We start from the raw sequence: 24,337 nt of genomic DNA, 5'->3' as shown, positions 1-24,337 counted from the left end.
TAAACTAGCTGATAAACTTTGATTCAGTAACAACAACTTTCAAAGACAAAAGTTAGCGTGTATATTTAGCAGCTGTAGGTGTTCATTTGACGTGTGCAGGACCGCTTGCAGCCGTTTATTTAGCACATGTTGGATCGCCTGCAAGCACATTTGCACGCGCTTATTTGACCGTGTAGGAGTTAACTTAACGTGTGCATTTAGCGCCTGCACCTGCTTACTTTACACGCGTAGCATTAAAAATATCACGTTTCGACCACGTGTTTTATGACCCAAACGGCGATCCATTTGAATGCCCCAAGTTGAATTTCACCCGCATCCCACGCTGAGGAGGCAGGCTCTGGTATTCTGGGTGACACGTTGGTTGCGCGGCAGCCAGACTCTTAGATGCACCTATCGCCATTTTCCCCTCACACCTGTTATATTCATACGAGTTATTTTAGCCAACGACGTTTGATACATTAGTTTAGAAGTTGAGCTTTGAGTTTATTTATTTTTTGTTGCAGTCAGAAAGATAAGCTTTATTGGCAGAATGTAATTGATGATAGGCTAATAGGCCACTTTCCTGGAGCTGAGCAGGGAAATCACCAAATCTGAAGGCAGGTAACACCTTTTAAAGTAGTCTAGGTTTAGGTGAAACAACTGTCTGTCTTTCATTATAACTTACTGTCTGATTGAATTTCACTTAACGTTATTCGTTAAATAATGCACTTTATCTGAAAGCTTAATTTGTCCTTCCATGCCAATGTTTGCTTATGTGTTGCAGCCAACAAGGAAATGTGCTCGTTTTTTTGCAGCCAATACGGAAATGTGCAAACCGAGAAGTTTAGTATTAAATCGTTCATTTAAATAATTAATGAAGTTGCTTTAGTCAATTCATCGTGGCTGTAAGGCTTCGGAGACTGGCTTGAGCCATATTGCACAGTAGCCCAAATGTAGATTTTGTTTTTGCGCCCTTTCAAGAGCGCATAGGTTCTCGATTATTCGCTCTTGCCGGCTGGTCCTTTTTAGTGGTGAGTGTGGTTCTGGAAATGTAGGCTGCACACAGCAATGATAATACTTGCTGATACATGAGCATTAAAGATTACATGACTCATCACTTACATGTTTAAGAAGGTGAACTAAGACCGGGATAATTAAAGGCTCTGTTCTGGGGGTGTATTCACTCGGAAGTAAATGGGGAGGGACCTCAAATCAAATGTATTTATTTAGCCCTTCGTACATCAGCTGATATCTCAAAGTGCTGTACAGAAACCCAGCCTAAAACCCCAAACAGCAAGCAATGCAGGTGTAGAAGCACGGTGGCTAGGAAAAACTCCCTAGAAAGGCCAAAACCTAGGAAGAAACCTAGAGAGGAACCAGGCTATGTGGGGTGGCCAGTCCTCTTCTGGCTGTGCCGGGTGGAGATTATAACAGAACATGGCCAAGATGTTCAAATGTTCATAAATGACCAGCATGGTCCAATAATAATAAGGCAAAACAGTTGAAACTGGAGCAGCAGCACGGCCAGGTGGACTGGGGACAGCAAGGGGTCATCATGTCAGGTAGTCCTGAGGCATGGTCCTCCGAGAGAGAGAAAGAAAGAGAGAATTAGAGAGAGCACACTTAAATTCACACAGGACACTGAATAGGACAGGAGAAGTACTCCAGATATAACAAACTGACCCTAGCCCCCCGACAAACTACTGCAGCATAAATACTGGAGGCTGAGACAGGAGGGGTCAGGAGACACTGTGGCCCCACCTGAGGACAACCCCGGACAGGGCCAAACAGGAAGGATATAACCCCACCCACTTTGCCAAAGCACAGCCCCCACACCACTAGAGGGATATCTTCAACCACCAACTTACCATCCTGAGACAAGGCAGAGTATAGCCCACAAAGATCTACCTGAATTTGTCCAATAGAAACTCTAATTTTCATTGCTGAATGTTTTCCATTGTGAAACGTTTTGCAGCTGTTTGCTACGGTGTGCACTAATTATTATCACCCCAGGTAAATGACCTGCTTGAATTTCTCACATTAAACCAAATAATACAAGTGGACATTATGGAGAGTCTGTGTGGTCACTGGTGGAACCAGGGCAGGGAGGGATAAGGGATTGAAGGTATAGGCCTAAACTTCACATGGCTACTCACATTGTTAAATAGAGAGTAAGAATAACCAGACTGTATGTACTTTAAAGTGGAACTGACAGTGTTTTAACTACTTTGCAGATATGAAACAGACAATCCTAATACCAGTCAAAAATATGAAATTCCTAGTTTATACTTTAAAACCAACTTTACATAGAGGTTTTAAAAATAGGTTATATTTGAGTAGAAATTTCATGAAGTACAGTAAGGCATTGTTGGCAGACTAAATGGATGCAGTTCAATGCATGATTTGTATAATTCAACATCACATTTCTTGGTCGACCATACAAATATTGCTATCAGGTAAATCACAGCTGGCCTGGTACATTGGGGAAGCACAGTGTTGTGAAGATTCTTACACAGGGACACTCAAAGTCAATCTTAACTGAATCATTGTTTATTGTCAGCGTGCTGGAGAGGTTCCAAACACCTCAATGCACAACAGTACACATGTCAATCAGGAGCTCTGCTGGGGCAGTCCCAGCAGGTGTCTTATATACGGCTATACACAGACAAGTTATATTTGCGTGATTTAGCATAATTCATTCATCATTAGCATTTTGTTTCAGTCATGTGACCGAACAATACTGGTTCATAACATGTGACATACCAACACCTCACGATGATTCTTTCTAAGTTCAGACCTTGAAACTGAGATATCTTCTCAAAACAACATCTGCACGTACTGCCAAATTGCAGCGACTGATAAGCAAGGATTTGTACAGTCAGCCACTTGCATGAACACAGAAATGGGTTATTTGAACAGCACATGAACAGAACACAGACATTAGTTAAGAGAAAAGGACATACATTAACTGTTTCAATTACTCAATATTTTGAACAAAAACTAAGGCTGGGAATGTCAATAGAATCAAAGTAAAAAGGGAAATGATCATAAATCAGTCATAACCTGTGTAATAGGCTGGTGGCAACGTGCCAAACAAGGCCCGTGGGACGAATAGGACACACAAGTCACTATACATACATGAGTCAACAGTTGAGTCATCTACTTTATGAAATTACAGCCTGATGCATCAGTGAATTCAACTTCAATGGCGCTGCTTTCCTGTGTCCCATTTGCAGCGCACTAAACCTGCAACAAAACGCCACACAAAGGAGAAACATATAGGCCTGTTACAGCAACATTAGAGCTGTAGCCTCGGCTGGCTACTCAACTACAATACATGTTGAGTTCACCATACAGCAACATCTGACGTGTTCGAGTCTGCTACCCTGGACGGTATACTTACAAACCTCATCACTGGCCGTCTTCTCCCTCATGCTCTCCTCTGGATAACCTCTCGTCCAGTAGCTGCCAATCGGATCCCTCCAGAGAGTCGTGATCGAGTGACCGAGATCAGAGGGTTCAGTGATTCACAAAAGGATGTGTACTTCACAAGGACAATCAGTGATCCGTTGATGTCCAGCCGTATCATCTCGGACCTTAAAACCTGTTACGGATTTGGGTTCCCAGTTGGGAACCGACGTTAACTGGGACGTGGCGCATGGAACGCAAAAATATTCTTAGAAATATTTAACCTCCACACATTAACAAGTCCAATAGCTCAAATGAAAGATAAACACCTTGTTCATCTAGCCAGCAAGTCAGATTTCTAAAATGTTTGATGGCGAAAACATAGCACATATTTATGTCAAACCACCACCAAAGACACAGCTAATTTGAATTAGCCACGTTGAACAAAATATGCAATCAACAACCGCAGGATTAAAAGAAAAATAATTCACTAACCTTTTGAAAATCTTCATCAGATGACAGTAATAGGACATGTTACACAGTACATTTATGTTTTTTTCAATAATATGCCATTTATATCCATAAATCTCTGTTTACAATGACGCCATGTTCAAAAAATGCTACTCAAATGTCCGGAGAAATGATGATATCTGCCGGAGCTAACGTCAGATAAAAAGCAATACACATCATAAACTTTGACTAAATATACATGTTCTACATATAGTTAGAAAGATACACTTCTTCTTAATGCAACCGCTGTGTTACATTTATTTTTAACGTTACAGAATTCGTTCACTAGGCTATAATATGAGACGGCGCTCAGAAATTAGCAGTATGTCTCCTCTATCTCGGAGTCCACAGAAACCCATAATTAACACAAATATTCCCTTACCTTTGATGTTCTTCGATCAGAAGACGTGGAAGGAGTTATACTTACCAAAAACTGCGTTTGGTTTTCAAGTCTGTGTCTTTAGGTTATCAAACATGACAAATTCCGGTCGAAATGCAGGCAAAATTCTAGTGGATGCGCATCAAAACTTCAAAATTACATATTATATGTCGACTAAACTGGTCAAACTAAGTGCAGAATCGAGCTTTAGCATGTTCTAAACATAGAAAACAATCCTTAGCGTGAACAGACAAACCTACATCGTTTGGTGAATCTTGGAACAAAGAGAGCTCCGGACCCGACGTGCGCATGAAAGTGCATGTATTTTCGCGTGACCCGGAGGTTTCAGCCCGCCAAAACTCGAGGGAGCGTGCGATTCTCACAATGGCAGGCCCCACTGAAAGGGGACATCGCGCTGAAGAGATAGGAACTGTTCCCAGATCTGTAGCTGGTTGGGAAGGGTGGGGGCGATGACGTCAAAGTTGTCCCAACTTTTCTGTTGTCAAGAGAGAGTTTGGGAGAATGGATGCCCTGAGAGTTCTGCTTTACATAGAGACATAATTTGAACGGTTTTAGAAGCTTTAGAGTGTTTTCTATTCAATAATAATTATTATATGCATATATTAGCAATTTTTGACAGATTTTTTTTTCTGTTTACTATGGGCACGCAATTCCTCCAAAGGGGGCAGTAGTCAGCCCGATCTTTAACAGGTTTTTAAATCAACCCGGAGCCTCTACATCATGTGCCATGTACCGTTGTTCTGCTGGATAGCAGCAACTGTTTTTCAGCATATCCTGGGTAAAGTCGGCCTAAAGTCTAGATCTTTACCTACAACCCTTACTGAGTTGTACATCCGTTATGTAGTGAACCAAACAATTGTCCGTTTTAAGATTCAACTCATGAATGACAAAGAAAATACTTTGAAGCAAAACAAAGAGGTGATTTTCACATTGGGACAGCTAGCGAATCAGAACCTGTTCATTCACAAGGTGCACTACACAGAACAGGACTTGAAGGACTGTGGTATTAGTGTCACGGATGCTGATAAATGCCCTGGCCTATGTACTGAAGTTGTACAATCAGAGCATGGACTGTATCCCAAGAAACTGTACTGTTTCATACACCTGAGTGTTCAGGAGTTCTTTGCTGCTCTGTACGCATGTCATGAATTTGAAAACCGCAGGATTGACTCAGTTAAAAGCCTTAATCAAAAAGAAGAATGGAAGCACTTCCATTGATCTTTTAAATTTTCTCAAAGGTGCCCTGGACAGGGCATTAGATAGTAAAGACACCTGGACCTTTTCATACGTTTCCTTTTTGGGATCTCTCACGTCTCCAGCCGAGACCTCCAGCCGAGACCTCCTTCAAGGACTTCTGGGAGAGACACCCAGCAGTTCAGAATGCAACAAATTCCAAATTCCTGTATTACAGTCCTGGATCTGGGCCACAACAACCTGGGCAATGGAGAGGTGAAACGCCTTTGTGATGGGCTGTGGAACGCCAACAGCAAGTTGAAAACGCTGACTCTCAGCCACAACAATGTTGGTGAGGAAGGTGTTGAGGAACTCTGCAAAGTGCTGATTCGTCCCACCTTGAAGCTTCTGACCTTGGACCTCAGCTGCAATGACCTTGGGGACGTGGGGTTGGAGTCCCTTGCTTTTGCCCTCCACGAGCGTTGCACACTGCAGGAACTGAGGTATGTACAGCAGTGTCAAATTAGACAATGACACATTAAGGGTGTGCCTTAATCGCTGAACTCTGCTGACCAGTGGCTGCTATAGATGGTTCTTCAATGTTCCTAGTTTTAAAGGTGAAAATGTTTTTTATAATTATTTTCCCTATTAATTTCCAGACTATCTGGCTGTTTGATCACATTGCCGGAGACCGTGTCCTCTGTACTGGTCATAGCTTTGAGGTCCGACCCCTTCCAGATGAAAGAACTGGATCTGAACTACAATCTCCTCGGGGACATTGAATTGGATTTCCCTTTTCAGCTGAAGCTGAAGTGAGTTAGATTGTGTAAAAGAATACCAATGTGATTCTAAATCAAATATAAACGTTGACAGATTAGAACAACAACAAGGATCTGTTAATGGATTACCTTTAGCTATGACCCTTGTTGCATCCTAGTGTCAATATAATTTGGGGTAAAATCTCGTTCTGCCCCTGAACAAGACAGTTAACCCACTGTTCTTAGGCTGTCATTGTAAATAAGAATTTGTTCTTAACTGACTTGCCTCGTAAAATAAATAGAAAATATACTGCATTGCCTGAGTAGTGTGAGCATTTCCAGGTTTTAATTCCTCCCTCTTTATGTTGTGTCTTTCAGCCTGGAGCACCGAGGAGAGAGCAGGAATAAACCAGGTCTGCAGAAATGTGAGTAAATATCCATCTATCATTCTCACCTTTGCGAACACAGTAATTCACAGTGGCCTCTGTAGAATATCTGACATCTAGCGGTACTATGTACCGATTCATGTGTCAAGTGTGACAGCAAAGCTTGTGTTGCAGGTTGTCATGTAAAATTCTTCCCAGTGTGAGAGAGTTCCCAATCGTTCTGATTGTGTTTCTAGCCTACCTGGTTAAGTATAAATGTGAAATAAAAAAAATTGACATGTTGTAAAATTGATCCCAGCGTGAAAATGTTCCCAGTTCAATAACTGCACACTGTGAGAAATTGTACAGCATGACGTCACGATCAGATCGATTGGGAACTGTTTCACACTGGGAAATGTTTTACTTGACACAATATAATGAAACCTTCTAATTCTAATCTGAACACATTTCAGATGCATGTGAACTCACACTAGACCCCAGCACAGCGAACGGTTTCCTCGTTCTGTCTGAGGGGGGCAGGAAGGTGAGTTGCCAGAGGAAGGATCAGCAGTATCCCATCACCCAAGACAGGTTTGATAAATGCAACCAGGTGCTGTGCAAGGAGAGCCTCGACAAGCGGCATTACCTGGAGGTGGAGTGTCTACACAGAGTTCACATAGGCATGGCCTACAAGGGAATCGACAGGAAAGGAACCGGTGACAGCGTAACACTAGGATGCAATGCCAATTCTTGGACAGTGTACGCCTCGAAGTATAAGGGCCATACACAGCACAAAGACATGCTACACAGGTTACAGATCCCCCAAATCAAAGCACATGTGCCCTACAGAGTAGGAGTGTTTCTGGATTGGCCGGCACGTTGTCCTTTTACATGATCAACCAATTGGGCGCACTGACCCATCTGTATACATTCCACACCACATTCACTGAGCCTCTTTATCTTGGGTTTGGACTGAACTCTCCGACCGCAACCGTTCATCTCTTATAGTCACAGCCTACGACAGTGGACTGAACTCTCCGACCATCTCTTATAGTCACAGCCTACGACAGTGGACTGAACTCTCCGACCATCTCTTATAGTCACAGACATGTTTTACTGTGTCACATGGTGGAGTGGGAGAGGGGTTTAGACAGTGGACTGCTGTGTCACATGGTGGAGTGGGAGAGGGGTTTAGACAGGGGACTGCTGTGTCACATGGTGGAGTGGGAGAGGGGTTTAGACAGGGGACTGCTGTGTCACATGGAGTGGGAGAGGGTTTAGACAGGGGACTGCTGTGTCACATGGTGGAGTGGGAGACAGGGACTGCTGTTTGGTGGAGACAGGGACTGCTGTGTCACATGGTGGAGTGGGAGAGGGGTTTAGACAGGGGACTGCTGTGTCACATGGTGGAGTGGGAGAGGGGTTTAGACAGGGGACTGCTGTGTCACATGGTGGGAGTGGGAGAGGGGTTTAGACAGGGGACTGCTGTGTCACATGGTGGAGTGGGAGAGGGGTTTAGACAGGGGACTGCTGTGTCACATGGTGGAGTGGGAGAGGGGTTTAGACAGGGACTGCTGTGTCACATGGTGGAGTGGGAGAGGGGTTTAGACAGGGGACTGCTGTGTCACATGGTGGAGTGGGAGAGGGGTTTAGACAGTGGACTGCTGTGTCACATGGTGGAGTGGGAGAGGGGTTTAGACAGTGGACTGCTGTGTCACATGGTGGAGTGGGAGAGGGGTTTAGACAGTGGTGTAAAGTACTTCAGTAAAAATACTTGAAAGTACTAAAGTAGTTTTTGGGGGGTATCTGTACTGTACTATTTATAGATTTGACTTGGACTACTTTTACTTCACTACATTCCTAAAGAAAATATTGTACTTTTTACTCCATACATTTTCCCTGACACCCAAAAGTAGTCATTACACTTTGAATGCTTAGCAGGACAGGAAAATGGTCCAATTCACACACTTATCAAGAGAACATCCCTACTGCCTCTGATCTGGTTGACTCACTAAACACATGCTTGGTTGGTAAATGATGTCTGAGCATGTCCCTGGCTATGCTTGGTTGGTAAATGATGTCTGAGCATGTCCCTGGCTATGCTTGGTTGGTAAATATGTCTGAGCATGCCCCTGGCTATGCTTGGTTGGTAAATGATGTCTGAGCATGCCCCTGGCTATGCTTGGTTGGTAAATGATGTCTGAGCATGCCCCTGGCTATGCTTGGTTGGTAAATGATGTCTGAGCATGCCCCTGGCTATGCTTGGTTGGTAAATGATGTCTGAGCATGCCCCTGGCTATGCTTGGTTGGTAAATGATGTCTGAGCATGCCCCTGGCTATGCTTGGTTGGTAAATATGTCTGAGCATGCCCCTGGCTATGCTTGGTTGGTAAATGATGTCTGAGCATGTCCCTGGCTATGCTTGGTTGGTAAATGATGTCTGAGCATGCCCCTGGCTATGCTTGGTTGGTAAATGATGTCTGAGCATGCCCCTGGCTATGCTTGGTTGGTAAATGATGTCTGAGCATGCCCCTGGCTATGCTTGGTTGGTAAATGATGTCTGAGCATGCCCCTGGCTATGCTTGGTTGGTAAATGATGTCTGAGCATGCCCCTGGCTATGCTTGGTTGGTAAATGATGTCTGAGCATGCCCCTGGCTATGCTTGGTTGGTAAATGATGTCTGAGCATGCCCCTGGCTATGCTTGGTTGGTAAATGATGTCTGAGCATGCCCCTGGCTATGCTTGGTTGGTAAATGATGTCTTGCCCCTGGCTTGCTTGGTTAAAATGATGTCTGAGCATGCCCCTGGCTATGCTTGGTTGGTAAATGATGTCTGAGCATGCCCCTGGCTATGCTTGGTTGGTAAATGATGTCTGAGCATGCCCCTGGCTATGCTTGGTTGGTAAATGATGTCTGAGCATGCCCCTGGCTATGCTTGGTTGGTAAATGATGTCTGAGCATGCCCCTGGCTATGCTTGGTTGGTAAATGATGTCTGAGCATGCCCTGGCTATGCTTGGTTGGTAAATGATGTCTGAGCATGCCCCTGTTGCTTGGTAAATGATGTCTGAGCATGCCCCTGGCTATGCTTGTAAATGATGTCTGAGCATGCCCCTGGCTATGCTTGGTTGGTAAATGATGTCTGAGCATGCCCCTGGCTATGCTTGGTTGGTAAATGATGTCTGAGCATGCCCCTGGCTATGCTTGGTTGGTAAATGATGTCTGAGCATGCCCCTGGCTATGCTTGGTTGGTAAATGATGTCTGAGCATGTCCCTGGCTATGCTTGGTTGGTAAATGATGTCTGAGCATGCCCCTGGCTATGCTTGGTTGGTAAATGATGTCTGAGCATGTCCCTGGCTATGCTTGGTTGGTAAATGATGTCTGAGCATGCCCCTGGCTATGCTTGGTTGGTAAATGATGTCTGAGCATGCCCCTGGCTATGCTTGGTTGGTAAATGATGTCTGAGCATGCCCCTGGCTATGCTTGGTTGGTAAATGATGTCTGAGCATGCCCCTGGCTATGCTTGGTTGGTAAATGATGTCTGAGCATGCCCCTGGCTATGCTTGGTTGGTAAATGATGTCTGAGCATGCCCCTGGCTATGCTTGGTTGGTAAATGATGTCTGAGCATGCCCTGGCTATGCTTGGTTGGTAAATGATGTCTGAGCATGTCCCTGGCTAAATGATGTCTGAGCATGCCCCTGGCTATGCTTGGTTGGTAATGATGTCTGAGCATGCCCCTGGCTATGCTTGGTTGGTAAATGATGTCTGAGCATGCCCCTGGCTATGCTTGGTTGGTAAATGATGTCTGAGCATGTTGATGTCTGAGCATGCCCCTGGCTAAATGATGTCTGAGCATGCCCTGGCTATGTCTGAGCATGTCCCTGGCTATGCTTGGTTGGTAAATGATGTCTGAGCATGCCCCTGGCTATGCTTGGTTGGTAAATGATGTCTGAGCATGCCCCTGGCTATGCTTGGTTGGTAAATGATGTCTGAGCATGCCCTGGCTATGCTTGGTTGGTAAATGATGTCTGAGCATGCCCCTGGCTATGCTTGGTTGGTAAATGATGTCTGAGCATGCCCCTGGCTATGCTTGGTTGGTAAATGATGTCTGAGCATGCCCCTGGCTATGCTTGGTTGGTAAATGATGTCTGAGCATGCCCCTGGCTATGCTTGGTTGGCTATGCTTGGTTGGTAAATGATGTCTGAGCATGCCCCTGGCTATGCTTGGTTGGTAAATGATGTCTGATGCTTGGTTGATGTCCCTGGCTATGCTTGGTTGGTAAATGATGTCTGAGCATGCCCCTGGCTATGCTTGGTTGGTAAATGATGTCTGAGCATGCCCCTGGCTATGCTTGGTTGGTAAATGATGTCTGAGCATGCCCTGGCTGATGCTTGGTTGGTAAATGATGTCTGAGCATGCCCCTGGCTATGCTTGGTTGGTAAATGATGTCTGAGCATGCCCCTGGCTATGCTTGGTTGGTAAATGATGTCTGAGCATGAGCATGCCCCTGGCTATGCTTGGTTGGTAAATGATGTCTGAGCATGCCCTGGCTATGCTTGGTTGGTAAATGATGTCTGAGCATGCCCCTGGCTATGCTTGGTTGGTAAATGATGTCTGAGCATGTCCCTGGCTATGCTTGGTTGGTAAATGATGTCTGAGCATGCCCTGGCTGGCTATGCTGGCTATGCTTGGTTGGTAAATGATGTCTGAGCATGCCCCTTGGTTGGTAAATGATGTCTGGCATATGCTTGGTTGGTAAATGATGTCTGATGCATGCTTGGTTGGTAAATGATGTCCCCCTGGCTATGCTTGGTTGGTAAATGATGTCTGAGCATGCCCCTGGCTATGCTTGGTTGGTAAATGATGTCTGAGCATGCCCTGGCTGGCTGAGCATGCCCTGGCTATGCTTGGTTGGTAAATGATGTCTGAGCATGCCCCTGGCTATGCTTGGTTGGTAAATGATGTCTGAGCATGCCCCTGGCTATGCTTGGTTGGTAAATGATGTCTGAGCATGCCCCTGGCTATGCTTGGTTGGTAAATGATGTCTGAGCATGCCCCTGGCTATGCTTGCTTGGTTGGTAAATGATGTCTGAGCATGTCCCTGGCTATGCTTGGTTGGTAAATGATGTCTGAGCATGCCCCTGGCTATGCTTGGTTGGTAAATGATGTCTGAGCATGCCCTGGCTATGGCTATGCCCTTGCTTGTTGGTAAATGATGTCTGAGCATGCCCCTGGCTATGCTTGGTTGGTAAATGATGTCTGAGCATGTCCCTGGCTATGCTTGGTTGGTAAATGATGTCTGAGCATGCCCTGGCTGGCTGAGCATGCCCTGGCTATGCTTGGTTGGTAAATGATGTCTGAGCATGTCCCTGGCTATGCTTGGTTGGTAAATGATGTCTGAGCATGCCCCTGGCTATGCTTGGTTGGTAAATGATGTCTGAGCATGTCCCTGGCTATGCTTGGTTGGTAAATGATGTCTGAGCATGCCCCTGGCTATGCTTGGTTGGTAAATGATGTCTGAGCATGCCCCTGGCTATGCTTGGTTGGTAAATGATGTCTGAGCATGCCCCTGGCTATGCTTGGTTGGTAAATGATGTCTGAGCATGCCCCTGGCTATGCTTGGTTGGTAAATGATGTCTGAGCATGTCCCTGGCTATGCGTCAGTTTAAATAAACTAGAAAATGCTGCAGCCTGGTTTGCTTTATTTGAAAAGATGTATACTTTAACTTTTGATACGTAAGTATATCTTAGCAATTACATTTACTTTTGTTACTCAAGTAATATTTTACTGGCTGACTTTAAATTATACTTGAGTCATTTTCTCTTAAGGTATCTCTCTTTTACAACCCTTGGGTTAAGACTGTATTCTCTTGTATCAAACGGAGCAGATCCCTTGTCTTTAATGTCATGGTAGGGGTCACAAGGGTTACTGCCAAAGATACCGTAAACTACCTTGGATGGAAGTTAGATAGTCACCCATCTGTACCACATCCATACTGTAATGCAATTGTTTTATGCATTAAAGAAAAAAACATCAGTGTCGCTGCACAGTCATTGCATGGGCCACGTTCAGTCTCCAGATAGAAATGCCAGGAATAGAGCCGACACGATTCATTGTTTTACATGCCATAGCGAAATGTTTGTTCTACATAACATTATTTCTATCTGAATGTTCCAGAACGTTGTGACCTGCTGAACACGCCCCTTGTCTAGGCCGCGTGTGTTTATTGCACAGTTCACGTCTACAATACAAAACAGATTCGAGTGTAGACTGCAAAGTTTGGCAAAGCTAAATTAAGTTACACCCATTGATGCTCGTCATAGGTCCGTGGCCGTTTCTTTCGCATTGGGGACAACAGCTGTTGACGACTAGCAATAGCAAGGTTTCCATCCAATTGATGACATATTTTCATGCGAATATTCTCAAATCCGCATTAAAACAATATGCGCGTTTTCCCAACAGACTGGTGTTTCCTTCAAATTGACTTGTTGCAGAAAAGACTGCGTGACGACGTAGTGCACTAAATACCGTTTGCTGTTAAATTCCCAATGTACCAAATAAAATAAAGATAAATCACTAATCAAAAAGCAATCACTTTTGCATTGGAACACACACAATAGTACTCATCAATCCACGGGCTTAATTAAGTCATCTGTTTTCACCCGACTTCGCCATCGGCCAGGGAGGCAGCCAGGTTCCAAATCGAATGCGATCAACTCTCAGCTGGTGTAAAACGGGCGAGATTAATCGAACCTACTCACTGTAGTGAAGCCTAACCTGCTACATTAGTTATCCTAACCTGCTATATAAACAAAGTATTTGTGTCGAGAAACGGCCAGTCTCATTATCATCGGAATTGACCAAAGACAAGCACCAATGGGCGTTTCCTGATGTCGAGAAACGGCCAGTCTCATTATCATCGGAATTGACCAAAGACAAGCACCAATGGGCGTTTCCTGATGTCAAGAAACGATCACATGAAGAAACAACCCGAATTGCGTTCTGCAATTACACCATATTAGAGACTGCGTAGACTACAAAGTGGTTACCTGCACACAATAATATTATGGATAGTCATTAATAAAATTTCGTTTTAAAACGTTTACATGTTTTGCTAGAATAACGATTTTCCTAATAAGCCAGTTTTTATGGCCACATCTGAAATCAGGCTACTGATGGGCCTTTTGATAAATGCAGAAAATCGCCAATCAAAATAAACGTTCTACCACAGTGACCATATTATCTTTGCGAAGACTTATTTGATTCTGAGTTAGGACATATAATGACAAAGTTTGTATGTGAAAATAGTTTCTAAAATTAATACTTTCAGTTTTTCCGAACTCATCTCATTCGCGCCTAGAGCGAAACTTGCGCTACCGGGCGCTACGGCGATTATGCTGTTTACTTGTCCTAATGTTTTTTTTTTATTACTCCGAAACCCAGGTGTTTTAATCAATTTATGCTTACTTCGATCATGACCTTACGCCGATTTACGATAACAAGAGCAAGGTGTTTACATGACTATTGCCATACTCGGCCTTCACCCATAATTAGTTGTAATATCAAATAGTTAGTGTGAATGTAACCGTGGTTGGTGATCGATTGACCGACAACCAATTAGAACGTCGCTGAGGAAACATTGTGTCGAGTGGGCGGGGCGAGAACCACAGACGGACTGCTTTCACAAACTCCGACACTTTCTCTCACAGTCGCCCTAGTAAGGATTAACCTACTTTCAACTCTTCTGACCCTCGACATGTCAAACAACAACGCCAGCAGCAACTTGGTCGTCGCTCAGAGAGTAGTGAAACAGCTGCGGTTGGAGGCCAGTGTCCGTAGGATCAAGGTAAACGGGATCGGAGCAGCAACACTAACACGGAAGAGCTGTTGACGACTCTCCTGTCGCTGGGACAAGCGTAGCCGCTTGGAGTAGGCTAGTGACGTGAAACAAAGTAGCAAACACGAAGTTACAATGATGCAAATGTTGCTTTATGAAGTTGTCATGTTAGGTATAATACAGTTGTACATGTTGCTACCTTGTATCAATGTTGTCATGTTACAAATGTCTATTGAACAGTAGTCTAGTCTACATCGTCGCCTCCTGTCCGTAGTCTAGTATTGTTGACAGCCACAATAATAAAGTCGATCAAATAGGAAAGTAATTCATAATTCAATCAACTTTTGCCTGCTATCGAGACAGTCCTAGGACCATAGTCCTGCATCGGTGGCCGAGTGAAATAGATTGAAAGTCGGGTCTGAGTGTTGGCCTATCTTGGATGAGTCAGTTCACTGACATTCCCACGGGTCAGTAATATTCCGAAGCCATTTTTTCTTTCTCTAAGTAAACTTGCCATATAACTCTCTCTGTCTAGTGTAGGTTAGGCTACTTCTAGCTCCCGAAAACCATTTTCCGCATGTAGGGTTTTCAGCCATTACATTCGCCCACATTTGGCTCTGTGTATGTAAACTACAATTCTGAAGCTGTGTTTTAACGTCAATAATCATCGCTTTCGGAACCTATGCTAATATGCCCCTTGTCTTGTCTCAGAATATTTTAAATGATAACATATACAGTTACTGTAGCCATAGACAGTGGGTGGGGAGGGGATATGTCTACAGTAGGTGTATATTTTTTTATTTGAAAGATTATTTCTGTCTGACATTAAAGACAAGGCGCATATCAGCATAGGTTGCGAAAACCGTTTCAGGAAATCGATGATTGACGTGTGTATCTTATTGTAGCCATAGGGGGCGGCATTTCTCCCCGCTCTGCAGACCAGTATTTCCTCAGCCCATACACGAGTAGCCTAAAAGGCTTAGTGCACTAATTTGGGGGGGTGGGGGGGTGATATGAATGATCAGTTAAAAGATTTATCAGCGGGTGCTGCAGCACCCTCAGGACCACTCCCCTTGGCTATGTGCATTTCACAATATGTTGAGGTTAAATCGGAGTAATTATTGTATGGATGTCAACCCCAATACTTGTTCACGTCACCAATCAACTGCATTAGTTTAACGACTGACTACCACCAATGATTTCTGTAAGCTAGTTATGCTACCAGTTTATACGAATGGGAGTTAGCATTTAGCAGTCACTTCTTCTAAACCTGAAAAGGAACAACTTCTAAATGTTATGCAGTGAAAACAGCCAAATATATCTAAATCAGATTTTAGTAACCACAGTGTGGGCCTCTTACAATACATCAATCATGACGGATTTGACAAATATCCCCTTTATTTCAGATTTGTTGTCTGTGCACCAATCCAGCATCCTCTGTCTGCATTCCAACGACCGCTTTACCACATCGATCACCATTACCTCCGCGATCTCTTTCCAGGAGTTCAATCCCGCCCCCGACACCGTCAAACCAATCATGTCAATATGGAGTTAAGCGGAGCCCTTCGCATTGTTACAAAATGTGGCACGCTTTACGCACAGGTGTTTGGAGCAGCTAGATAGGCCGCCACCTGTGCTAATTAGCTATGTCTTCCGCAAACAAGCGCCGTAACATGGACATATGGCCATGTAGGAACACTAATCGTAACTCTAATCATTTACATGTTGTTTTGAAAATGTATTTATCGCTGAAATGAGATGTTTTTATTTAACCAGGCAAGTCAGTTAAGAACAAATGATTATTTACAATGCCAGCCTACCCCGGCCAAACTCACACGATGCTGGGCAAATTGTGCGCCGCCCAATGGGACTCGCAATGACGGCCAAATGTGATACAGCCTGGAATCGAACCAGGGACTGTACTGACGCCTCTTCATGCGTTCCTTATGTTTCCAGAACGGTACCACAAGTGATGTGTTTTTGTGTTTATAGCAAGCATCAGGGCTCCTAACAAAGATCCCCTGGTCAGAAGACACTTATCGTCACACTTATCAGTAAGCACTGAAGTAGTTAGCATCTATGAATGGGGAAGGCTACTTCCTGTACAGGGCATGAAGTACTCTCTTCTTTGCATTGGAAATCCAGCTGTAGCCCAACGGTCGTTTAGTCACTAGAAAATGTATTCAAAACCTCTGTGTTGACATCTGTTACTATGGAAATGAGGCTGTGTAGTAACACCAGTGCGGTACAAGTTTTAATGTCACATGCACAAGAACAGTGAAATGCCTTTTTGTAAACTCAAAACCCGACAACGCAATAATCAATAACAATGTATTACTAGAGAAAAAACATGTGAAATAAGAAATATGAAGTACAGGATGTAGGTCAGAATTCTATATACAGGAAATATAATAAGTCAGTTCAAATACCATATTTACATGTGCAGGGATACTGGAGTGATTGAGGTAGATATGTATAGGGGACAGGGATACTGGAGGGATGGAGGTAGATATGTATAGGGGACAGGGATACTGGAGGGATGGAGGTAGATATGTATAGGGGACAGGGATACTGGAGGGATGGAGGTAGATATGTATAGGGGACAGGGATACTGGAGGGATGGAGGATGGGGACAGGGATACTGGAGGGATGGAGGTAGATATGTATAGGGGACAGGGATACTGGAGGGATGGAGGTAGATATGTATAGGGGACAGGGATACTGGAGGGATGGAGGTAGATATGTATAGGGGACAGGGATACTGGAGGGATGGAGGGATATGTGGGGACAGGGATACTGGAGGGATGGAGGTAGATATGTATAGGGGACAGGGATACTGGAGGGATGGAGGTAGATATGTATATACTGGAGGGATGGAGGTAGATATGTATAGGGGACAGGGATACTGGAGGGATGGAGGTAGATATGTATAGGAGTAAGGGGACAGGGATACTGGAGGGATGGAGGTAGATATGTATAGGGGTAAGGGGACAGGGATACTGGAGGGATGGAGGTAGATATGTATAGGGGACAGGGGACAGGGATACTGGATATAAGATGCACACAGAGTAGCTGTGTGTGTGTTGGAGTGACAGTGTGTAGGGCCCTGTGAGTGTGTTGGAGTGACAGTGTGTAGGGCCCTGTGAGTGTGTTGGAGTGACCGTGTGTAGGGCCCTGTGTGTGTGTTGGAGTGACAGTGTGTAGGGCCCTGTGAGTGTGTGTTGGAGTGACAGTGTGTAGGGACCTGTGAGTGTGTGTTTGAGTGACAGTGTGTAGGGCCCTGTGAGTGTGTTGGAGTGACAGTGTGTAGGGCCCTGTGAGTTTGCATAGAGACAAAGATTGAAATAAAAGGTCAATAAAGATCAAAGGTCAACTCTTATCTATTTATCAGTCGTATTGCTCTGGGATAGAAGCTGTTCAAGAGCCTATTGGTGTCAGACTTGATGCACCGGTACCTGTTGCTGTGTGGAAAATAGTCTGGCTTGGGTGGTTGGAGTCTTAGCCTTCTTTTCCCACCGCCTGATAGAGGTCCTGGATGGCAGGGAGCTCGGCCCCGGTGATGTACTGGGCCGTCCACACAACCCTCTGTAGCACCATGCGATCCAGGGCGGTGCTGTTGCCATACCAAGCAGTGACGCAGCACACAACCCTCTGTAGCACCATGCGATCCAGGGCGGTGCTGTTGCCATACCAAGCAGTGACGCAGCACACAACCCTCTGTTGCACCATGCGATCCAGGGCGGTGCTGTTGCCATACCAAGCAGTGACGCAGCACACAACCCTCTGTAGCGCCATGCGATCCAGGGCGGTGCTGTTGCCATACCAAGCAGTGACGCAGCACACAACCCTCTGTAGCACCATGCGATCCAGGGCGGTGCTGTTGCCATACCAAGCAGTGATGCAGCCAGTCAATATGCAGTACGGAGACCATGTTTCCTCCGTGTCAGCTCTCCACTGTCTACACCTGTCATGTGTTAGTAGCATACAGGCCCGGGTTCCCAGATTAAACCTGCTCCTTGGTATGTGTCCGGGGGAACCGGTCCATAGTGTATGTAGCTCCTGTAGGTTTTCACTCCAACCCCAGTTGTAACCAACCTGATTCAACGCATCAACCAGCTAATTATTACAATCAGGTGCACTAGATCAGGATTGGAGTGAAGCTACAGGAGGGTTTTTCTCCAGGAACAGGGTTGGAGTGAAGCTACAGGAGGGTTTCTCTCCAGGAACAGGGTTGGAGTGAAGCTACAGGAGGGTTTCTCTCCAGGAACAGGGTTGGAGTGAAGCTACAGGAGGGTTTCTCTCCAGGAACAGGGTTGGAGTGAAGCTACAGGAGGGTTTCTCTCCAGGAACAGGGTTGGAGGGAAGCTACAGGAGGGTTTCTCTCCAGGAACAGGGTTGGAGTGAAGCTACAGGAGGGTTTCTCTCCAGGAACGGGGTTGGAGAGCTGTGGTATATAGTATCTAGGGGCCGTTTCCCAGACACAGATTCAGCCTGGTCCTCGACTAATAACAGCTTTTAATAGACATTCTCCATTGAGATCACTGTCTAGTTCGGGACTAGGTTTTATCTGTGTCTGGGAAGCCGCCCCATAATGCATCAGTCCCAGTCATATATCTTTTTGTGTTCTGTAATGAATAATTATTATAATGAACCCCCAGGTGTCTCAGGCTGCAGTGGACCTGAAGAACTACTGTCTGCAGAACGCTCACCAGGACCCTCTCCTGATGGGGGTCCCCTCCAGTGACAACCCCTTCAGACCCCCCAAGTCCTGCAGCCTGTTCTGAGGTAGCCTAGAACACCTTTGTCCTCTCTCCTCTTCCTCCTCTTCTCGGTAGGTCGCCTCGAGGTTAGAGCATTGGACCAGTAACCAAAAGGTCACTGGTTCGGACACCGGAGCCGACAAGGTGAAAAATCTGCCGCTGTACCCTTGAGCAAGGCACTTAACCCGAATTACTCCAGGGGTGTTGTACAATGGTGACCCTGGTTGTGACCCCACAGGGGGAGTTGGGATATGCAAGAAACACATTTACATAACACACTTGTGTAACAGGACAAATATAAGCCCCCCCCAAAAAATATTATTACCTCTTTCTGCCAAGTCCTGCAGCCTGGTCTGAGGTAACCTAGTACACAGTCTCCTATCCTCTTCTCCTTCTCTCTGCCAAGTCCTGCAGTCTGGTCTGAGGTAACCTAGTACACAGTCTCCTATCCTCTTCTCCTTCTCTCTGCCAAGTCCTGCAGTCTGGTCTGAGGTAACCTAGTACACAGTCTCCTATCCTCTTCTCCTTCTCTCTGCCAAGTCCTGCAGCCTGGTCTGAGGTAACCTAGTACACAGTCTCCTATCCTCTTCTCCTCCTTCTCTCTGCCAAGTCCTGCAGTCTGGTCTGAGGTAACCTAGTACACAGTCTCCTATCCTCTTCTCCTTCTCTCTGCCAAGTCCTGCAGCCTGGTCTGAGGTAACCTTCATCAGTCTCCTATCCTCTTCTCCTCTCTGCCAAGTCCTCCAGTCTGGTCTGAGGTAACCTGTTCCAGTCTCCTATCCTCTTCTCTTCTCTCTGCCACTCTCTCAGCCTGTTCCAGTCTGCCAAGTTCTGTTCCAGTCCTAGTACCTCTCTCCTACCTCTCTCACCTGTTCCAGTCCTCAATCTGGTCTCCACTCTCTCACCTGTTCCAGTCTCCTCCTCCTCTCTTCTCCACTCTCTCACCTGTTCCAGTCTCCTCCTCCTCTCTTCTCCACTCTCTCACCTGTTCCAGTCTCCTCCTCCTCCTCTCTTCTCCACTCTCTCACCTGTTCCAGTCTCCTCCTCCTCTCTTCTCCACTCTCTCACCTGTTCGTCTCCTCCTCCTCCTCTCTTCTCCACTCTCTCACCTGTTCTAGTCTCCTCTTCCTCCTCTCTTCTCCAGTCGCTTACCTGTTCCAGTCTCCTCCTCTTCCTCTCTTCTCCAGTCGCTCACCTGTTCCAGTCTCCTCCTCTTCCTCTCTTCTCCACTCTCTGTTCCAGTCTCCTCCTCTCACCTCCACTTCTCACCTGTTCTCTCCTCCTCCTCCTCTCTCTCCACTCTCTCACCTGTTCCAGTCTCCTCCTCCTCTCTTTCTCCAGTCTCTCACCTGTTCCAGTCTCCTCCTCTCCTCTCTTCTCCAGTCTCTCACCTGTTCCAGTCTCCTCCTCTTCCTCTCTTCTCCACTCTCACCTGTTCCAGTCTCCTCCTCCTCCTCTCTTCTCTCCACTCTCACCTGTTCCAGTCTCCTCCTCCTCCTCTCTTCTCCACTCTCTCACCTGTTCCAGTCTCCTCCTCCTCTCTTCTCCACTCTCTCACTTGTTCCAGTCTCCTCCTCCTCCTCTCTTCTCCACTCTCTCACCTGTTCCAGTCTCCTCCTCCTCCTCTCTTCTCCAGTCGCTCACCTGTTGCAGTCTCCTGTCTGGGTTTTGGATGAGATAGATGCTGGTGAATTGGCAATATGTCAGATGCTCCTAATTATAATAATTATGTGTGTGGTTGATAATTATTTTGTTTATTTACCATCTCTCTCTCTCTCTCTCTCTCTCTCTCTCTGTGTCTCTGTCTCTCTCTCTTTGTCTATGTCTCTCTCTCTTTGTCTGTTTCTCTCTCTCTCCCCACCCCCTCTGTCTGTGTCTCTCCCCCCACCCCCTCTGTCTGTCTCTCTCTGCAGCAGCAGTCAGTGTATGGAGGAGGAGTTGTTGCTGTATGTCCTATGAGGGACCCTTCCTCTTCTCTCTCTACTGCTGGTCCATTTGTGTGTTGCAGCTATCCCAATGTTAACCTCTAGCCTGATCCCAGATCTGGCATGCCAAGGCACGACAATGACCAAAGATGTTGGCAAGACCGCACAAACAGATCTGGGACCAGGCTAGACAGTCCATGTATTAAGATAAAGCCTAGTAGTGCCATTATACATGTATGTTCAGGATGTTGATGTGATATCCTATTTGTTATGATGATCATGATGATGACATTGTATTAGGGTTGTAACTTCCTGAAAATTCCCCAGTTTTCCAGAAATTCCTGTTGTAAGATTCCTGGAATCGGGAGGGAATAAGCAGAAAACCCAGGAATCTTCTACTGGAATTTCTGGAAAAATCTGTCAAGTTTTAGAAAGTTACTGTAGTTCTCCAACCCTACATTGTATCTATGCACTGTACTTTCCACCAGTATGATATCAGCCTCTGACAGGCAGGCAGTGAATGTGCCTTGGAGGTTGTCTCCCAAATAGCACCCTATTCCCTATATAGTGCACTACTTTTGACCAACCGTTGAATGTTTTAACCAGGGTACGTATTGATGTTTAACCTACAGTTCTAGCCGATTGGCCTACATGCTGTCTTGTCACCTTCTATTGCTTGTGTTCCACGTGCAGTATACTTCCTGGTACAAACTACCACATGGTACAGGTTGACATTCTCAACCCAGGGATCCAGAACCATAGAATTAGAATCTAGAATTCATGCGGAACACTAACCACATATACCCAGTTGTACTCTATACAAGAGACTGGCAGTTACATGTTTCTTTTAAACTTTCGTCGACCTATTTTATGAAATAATCAGCCTTTTTATCGAAGGGTTCGTTCATTCGGTTGTGATGATACTGATGTGATCTTAAATGTTACATTGTTGTGCCCTCCTGTACCTTTTTTTAGGAAGACACTCCTGTCCTTGGCCTTTCTCCCTGGAAATACTCATGTCCTTATCATGGTTTTCCACTAGCCTTCATTCAGTCACAGATAACACTATAGCATGGTTTTCCACTAGCCTACATTCAGTCACAGATAACACTATAGCATGGTTTTCCACTAGCCTACATTCAGTCACAGATAACACTATAGCATGGTTTTACACTAGCCTACATTCAGTCACAGATAACACTATAGCATGGTTTTCCACTAGCCTACATTCAGTCACAGATAACACTATAGCATGGTTTTCCACTAGCCTACATTCAGTCACAGATAACACTATAGCATGGTTTTCCACTAGCCTACATTCAGTCACAGATAACACTATAGCATGGTTTTACACTAGCCTACATTCAGTCACAGATAACACTATAGCATGGTTTTCCACTAGCCTACATTCAGTCACAGATAACACTATAGCATGGTTTTCCACTAGCCTACATTCAGTCACAGATAACACTATAGCATGGTTTTCCACTAGCCTACATTGTCACAGATAACACTATAGCATGGTTTTACACTAGCCTACATTCAGTCACAGATAACACTATAGCATGGTTTTACACTAGCCTACATTCAGTCACAGATAACACTATAGCAAATGGGAACGTATTTAACTAAGACAAACACTAATTTCCATATGCCACATCTGGTGCTTCAGCTTGTTTCAGGTTACTGATTAGCCACATCACCATGACTGCCATTTTTAATGATTCCATCAGCCAACATCGCAGTTTGTTTTTATCGTTGAACTGTGAGCGTGGAACTGTCTAGCCTCGCTACCTGCCTTGAATGAGGAGTTTTAATTTGATACCTGATATACTGTCCATCCTCTGTGCCTGAACTTTGTAGCTGTGTTATACTGTCCATCCTCTGTGCCTGAACTTTGTAACTGTGTTATACTGTCCATCCTGTGCCTGAGCTTTGTAGCTGTGTTATACTGTCCATCCTCTGTGCCTGAACTTTGTAACTGTGTTATACTGTCCATCCTCTGTGCCTGAACTTTGTAACTGTGTTATACTGTCCATCCTCTGTGCCTGAACTTTGTAACTGTGTTATACTGTCCATCCTCTGTGCCTGAACTTTGTAACTGTGTTATACTGTCCATCCTCTGTGCCTGAACTTTGTAACTGTGTTATACTGTCCATCCTCTGTGCCTTAACTTTAACTGTGTTATACTGTCCATCCTCTGTGCCTGAACTTTGTAACTGTGTTATACTGTCCATCCTCTGTGCCTTAACTTTAACTGTGTTATACTGTCCATCCTCTGTGCCTGAACTTTGTAACTGTGTTATACTGTCCATCCTCTGTGCCTGAACTTTGTAACTGTGTTATACTGTCCATCCTGTGCCTGAGCTTTGTAGCTGTGTTATACTGTCCATCCTCTGTGCCTTAACTTTAACTGTGTTATACTGTCCATCCTCTGTGCCTGAGCTTTGTAACTGTGTTATACTGTCCATCCTCTGTGCCTGAGCTTTGTAACTGTGTTATACTGTCCATCCTCTGTGCCTGAACTTTGTAACTGTTTCCAACCTAGTAAATCACATTTACCACTATGTTTGTGTGACTACCTTATGTATGTGGGTGGTTCTTTGGATAGATTGTTGATGCCTAAACATTTTTGAAAGGCATACTTCCAATGTGCCAACAAAGCAACAAAACAAACTTCAGTTTCTTAGCAGCAGGCCAGCATTCTGGAGTCGCCTCTTCACTGTTGACGTTGAGACTGGTGTTTTGTGGGTGCTATTTAATGAAGCTGCCAGTTGAGGACTTGTGAGGCGTCTGTTTCTCAAACTAGACAGTCTAATGTACTTGTCCTCTTGCTCAGTTGTGCACCGGGGCCTCCCACTCCTCTTTCTATTCTGGTTAGGGCCAGTTTGTGCTGTTCTGTGAAGGGAGTAGTACACAGCGTTGTACGAGATCTTCAGTTTCTTGACAATTTCTCATATGGAATAGCCTTCATTTCTCAGAACAAGAATAGACTGGGTTTCAGAAGAAAGTTATTTGTTTCTGGCCATTTTGAGCCTGTAATCGAACCCACAAATGCTGATGCTCCAGATACTCAACTAGTCTAAAGAAGGCCAGTTTTATTGCTTCTTTAGTCAGCACAACTGTTTTCAGCTGTGCTAACATAATTGCAAAAGTGTTTTCTAATGATCAATTAGCCTTTTAAAATGACCAACTTGGATTAGCTAACACAACCAGTGCCAT

The 24,337-nt window shown here is 45.1% G+C and overlaps 2 protein-coding genes across 3 annotated transcripts; both read left to right on the top strand.

The window, feature by feature from the left end:
- Window positions 1-4,950: 4,950 nt before the first annotated feature.
- LOC112248163 (stonustoxin subunit beta-like) lies at window positions 4,951-7,847 on the top strand. The gene is made up of 3 exons (XM_024416968.2): window positions 4,951-6,282; window positions 6,607-6,653; window positions 7,067-7,847. Exons 1-3 carry the CDS (start codon window positions 6,209-6,211, stop codon window positions 7,486-7,488), a joined length of 543 nt encoding a protein of 180 aa, XP_024272736.2. The 5' UTR covers window positions 4,951-6,208; the 3' UTR covers window positions 7,489-7,847.
- Window positions 7,848-14,232: 6,385 nt separating this feature from the next.
- LOC121843798 (guanine nucleotide-binding protein G(I)/G(S)/G(O) subunit gamma-5-like) lies at window positions 14,233-23,682 on the top strand. 2 transcript variants are annotated; one of them, XM_042313620.1, is made up of 3 exons: window positions 14,233-14,439; window positions 19,089-19,215; window positions 21,107-23,682. In XM_042313620.1, exons 1-2 carry the CDS (start codon window positions 14,350-14,352, stop codon window positions 19,212-19,214), a joined length of 216 nt encoding a protein of 71 aa, XP_042169554.1. In that variant the 5' UTR covers window positions 14,233-14,349; the 3' UTR covers window position 19,215; window positions 21,107-23,682. The 2 variants fall into 2 exon arrangements, with proteins under 2 accessions (XP_042169554.1, XP_042169553.1); XM_042313619.1 differs by having other exon boundaries at window positions 14,236-14,439; window positions 21,104-23,682.
- The last annotated feature ends 655 nt before the right edge of the window (window positions 23,683-24,337 follow it).

The sequence above is a fragment of the Oncorhynchus tshawytscha genome, unplaced genomic scaffold (assembly GCF_018296145.1).
Source record: "Oncorhynchus tshawytscha isolate Ot180627B unplaced genomic scaffold, Otsh_v2.0 Un_contig_8682_pilon_pilon, whole genome shotgun sequence".
In the NCBI taxonomy this organism is placed as follows: Eukaryota; Metazoa; Chordata; class Actinopteri; order Salmoniformes; family Salmonidae; genus Oncorhynchus; species Oncorhynchus tshawytscha.
Note: the sequence above shows the minus strand (reverse complement) of the source record. Positions and strands in the feature narration are given on the sequence as shown.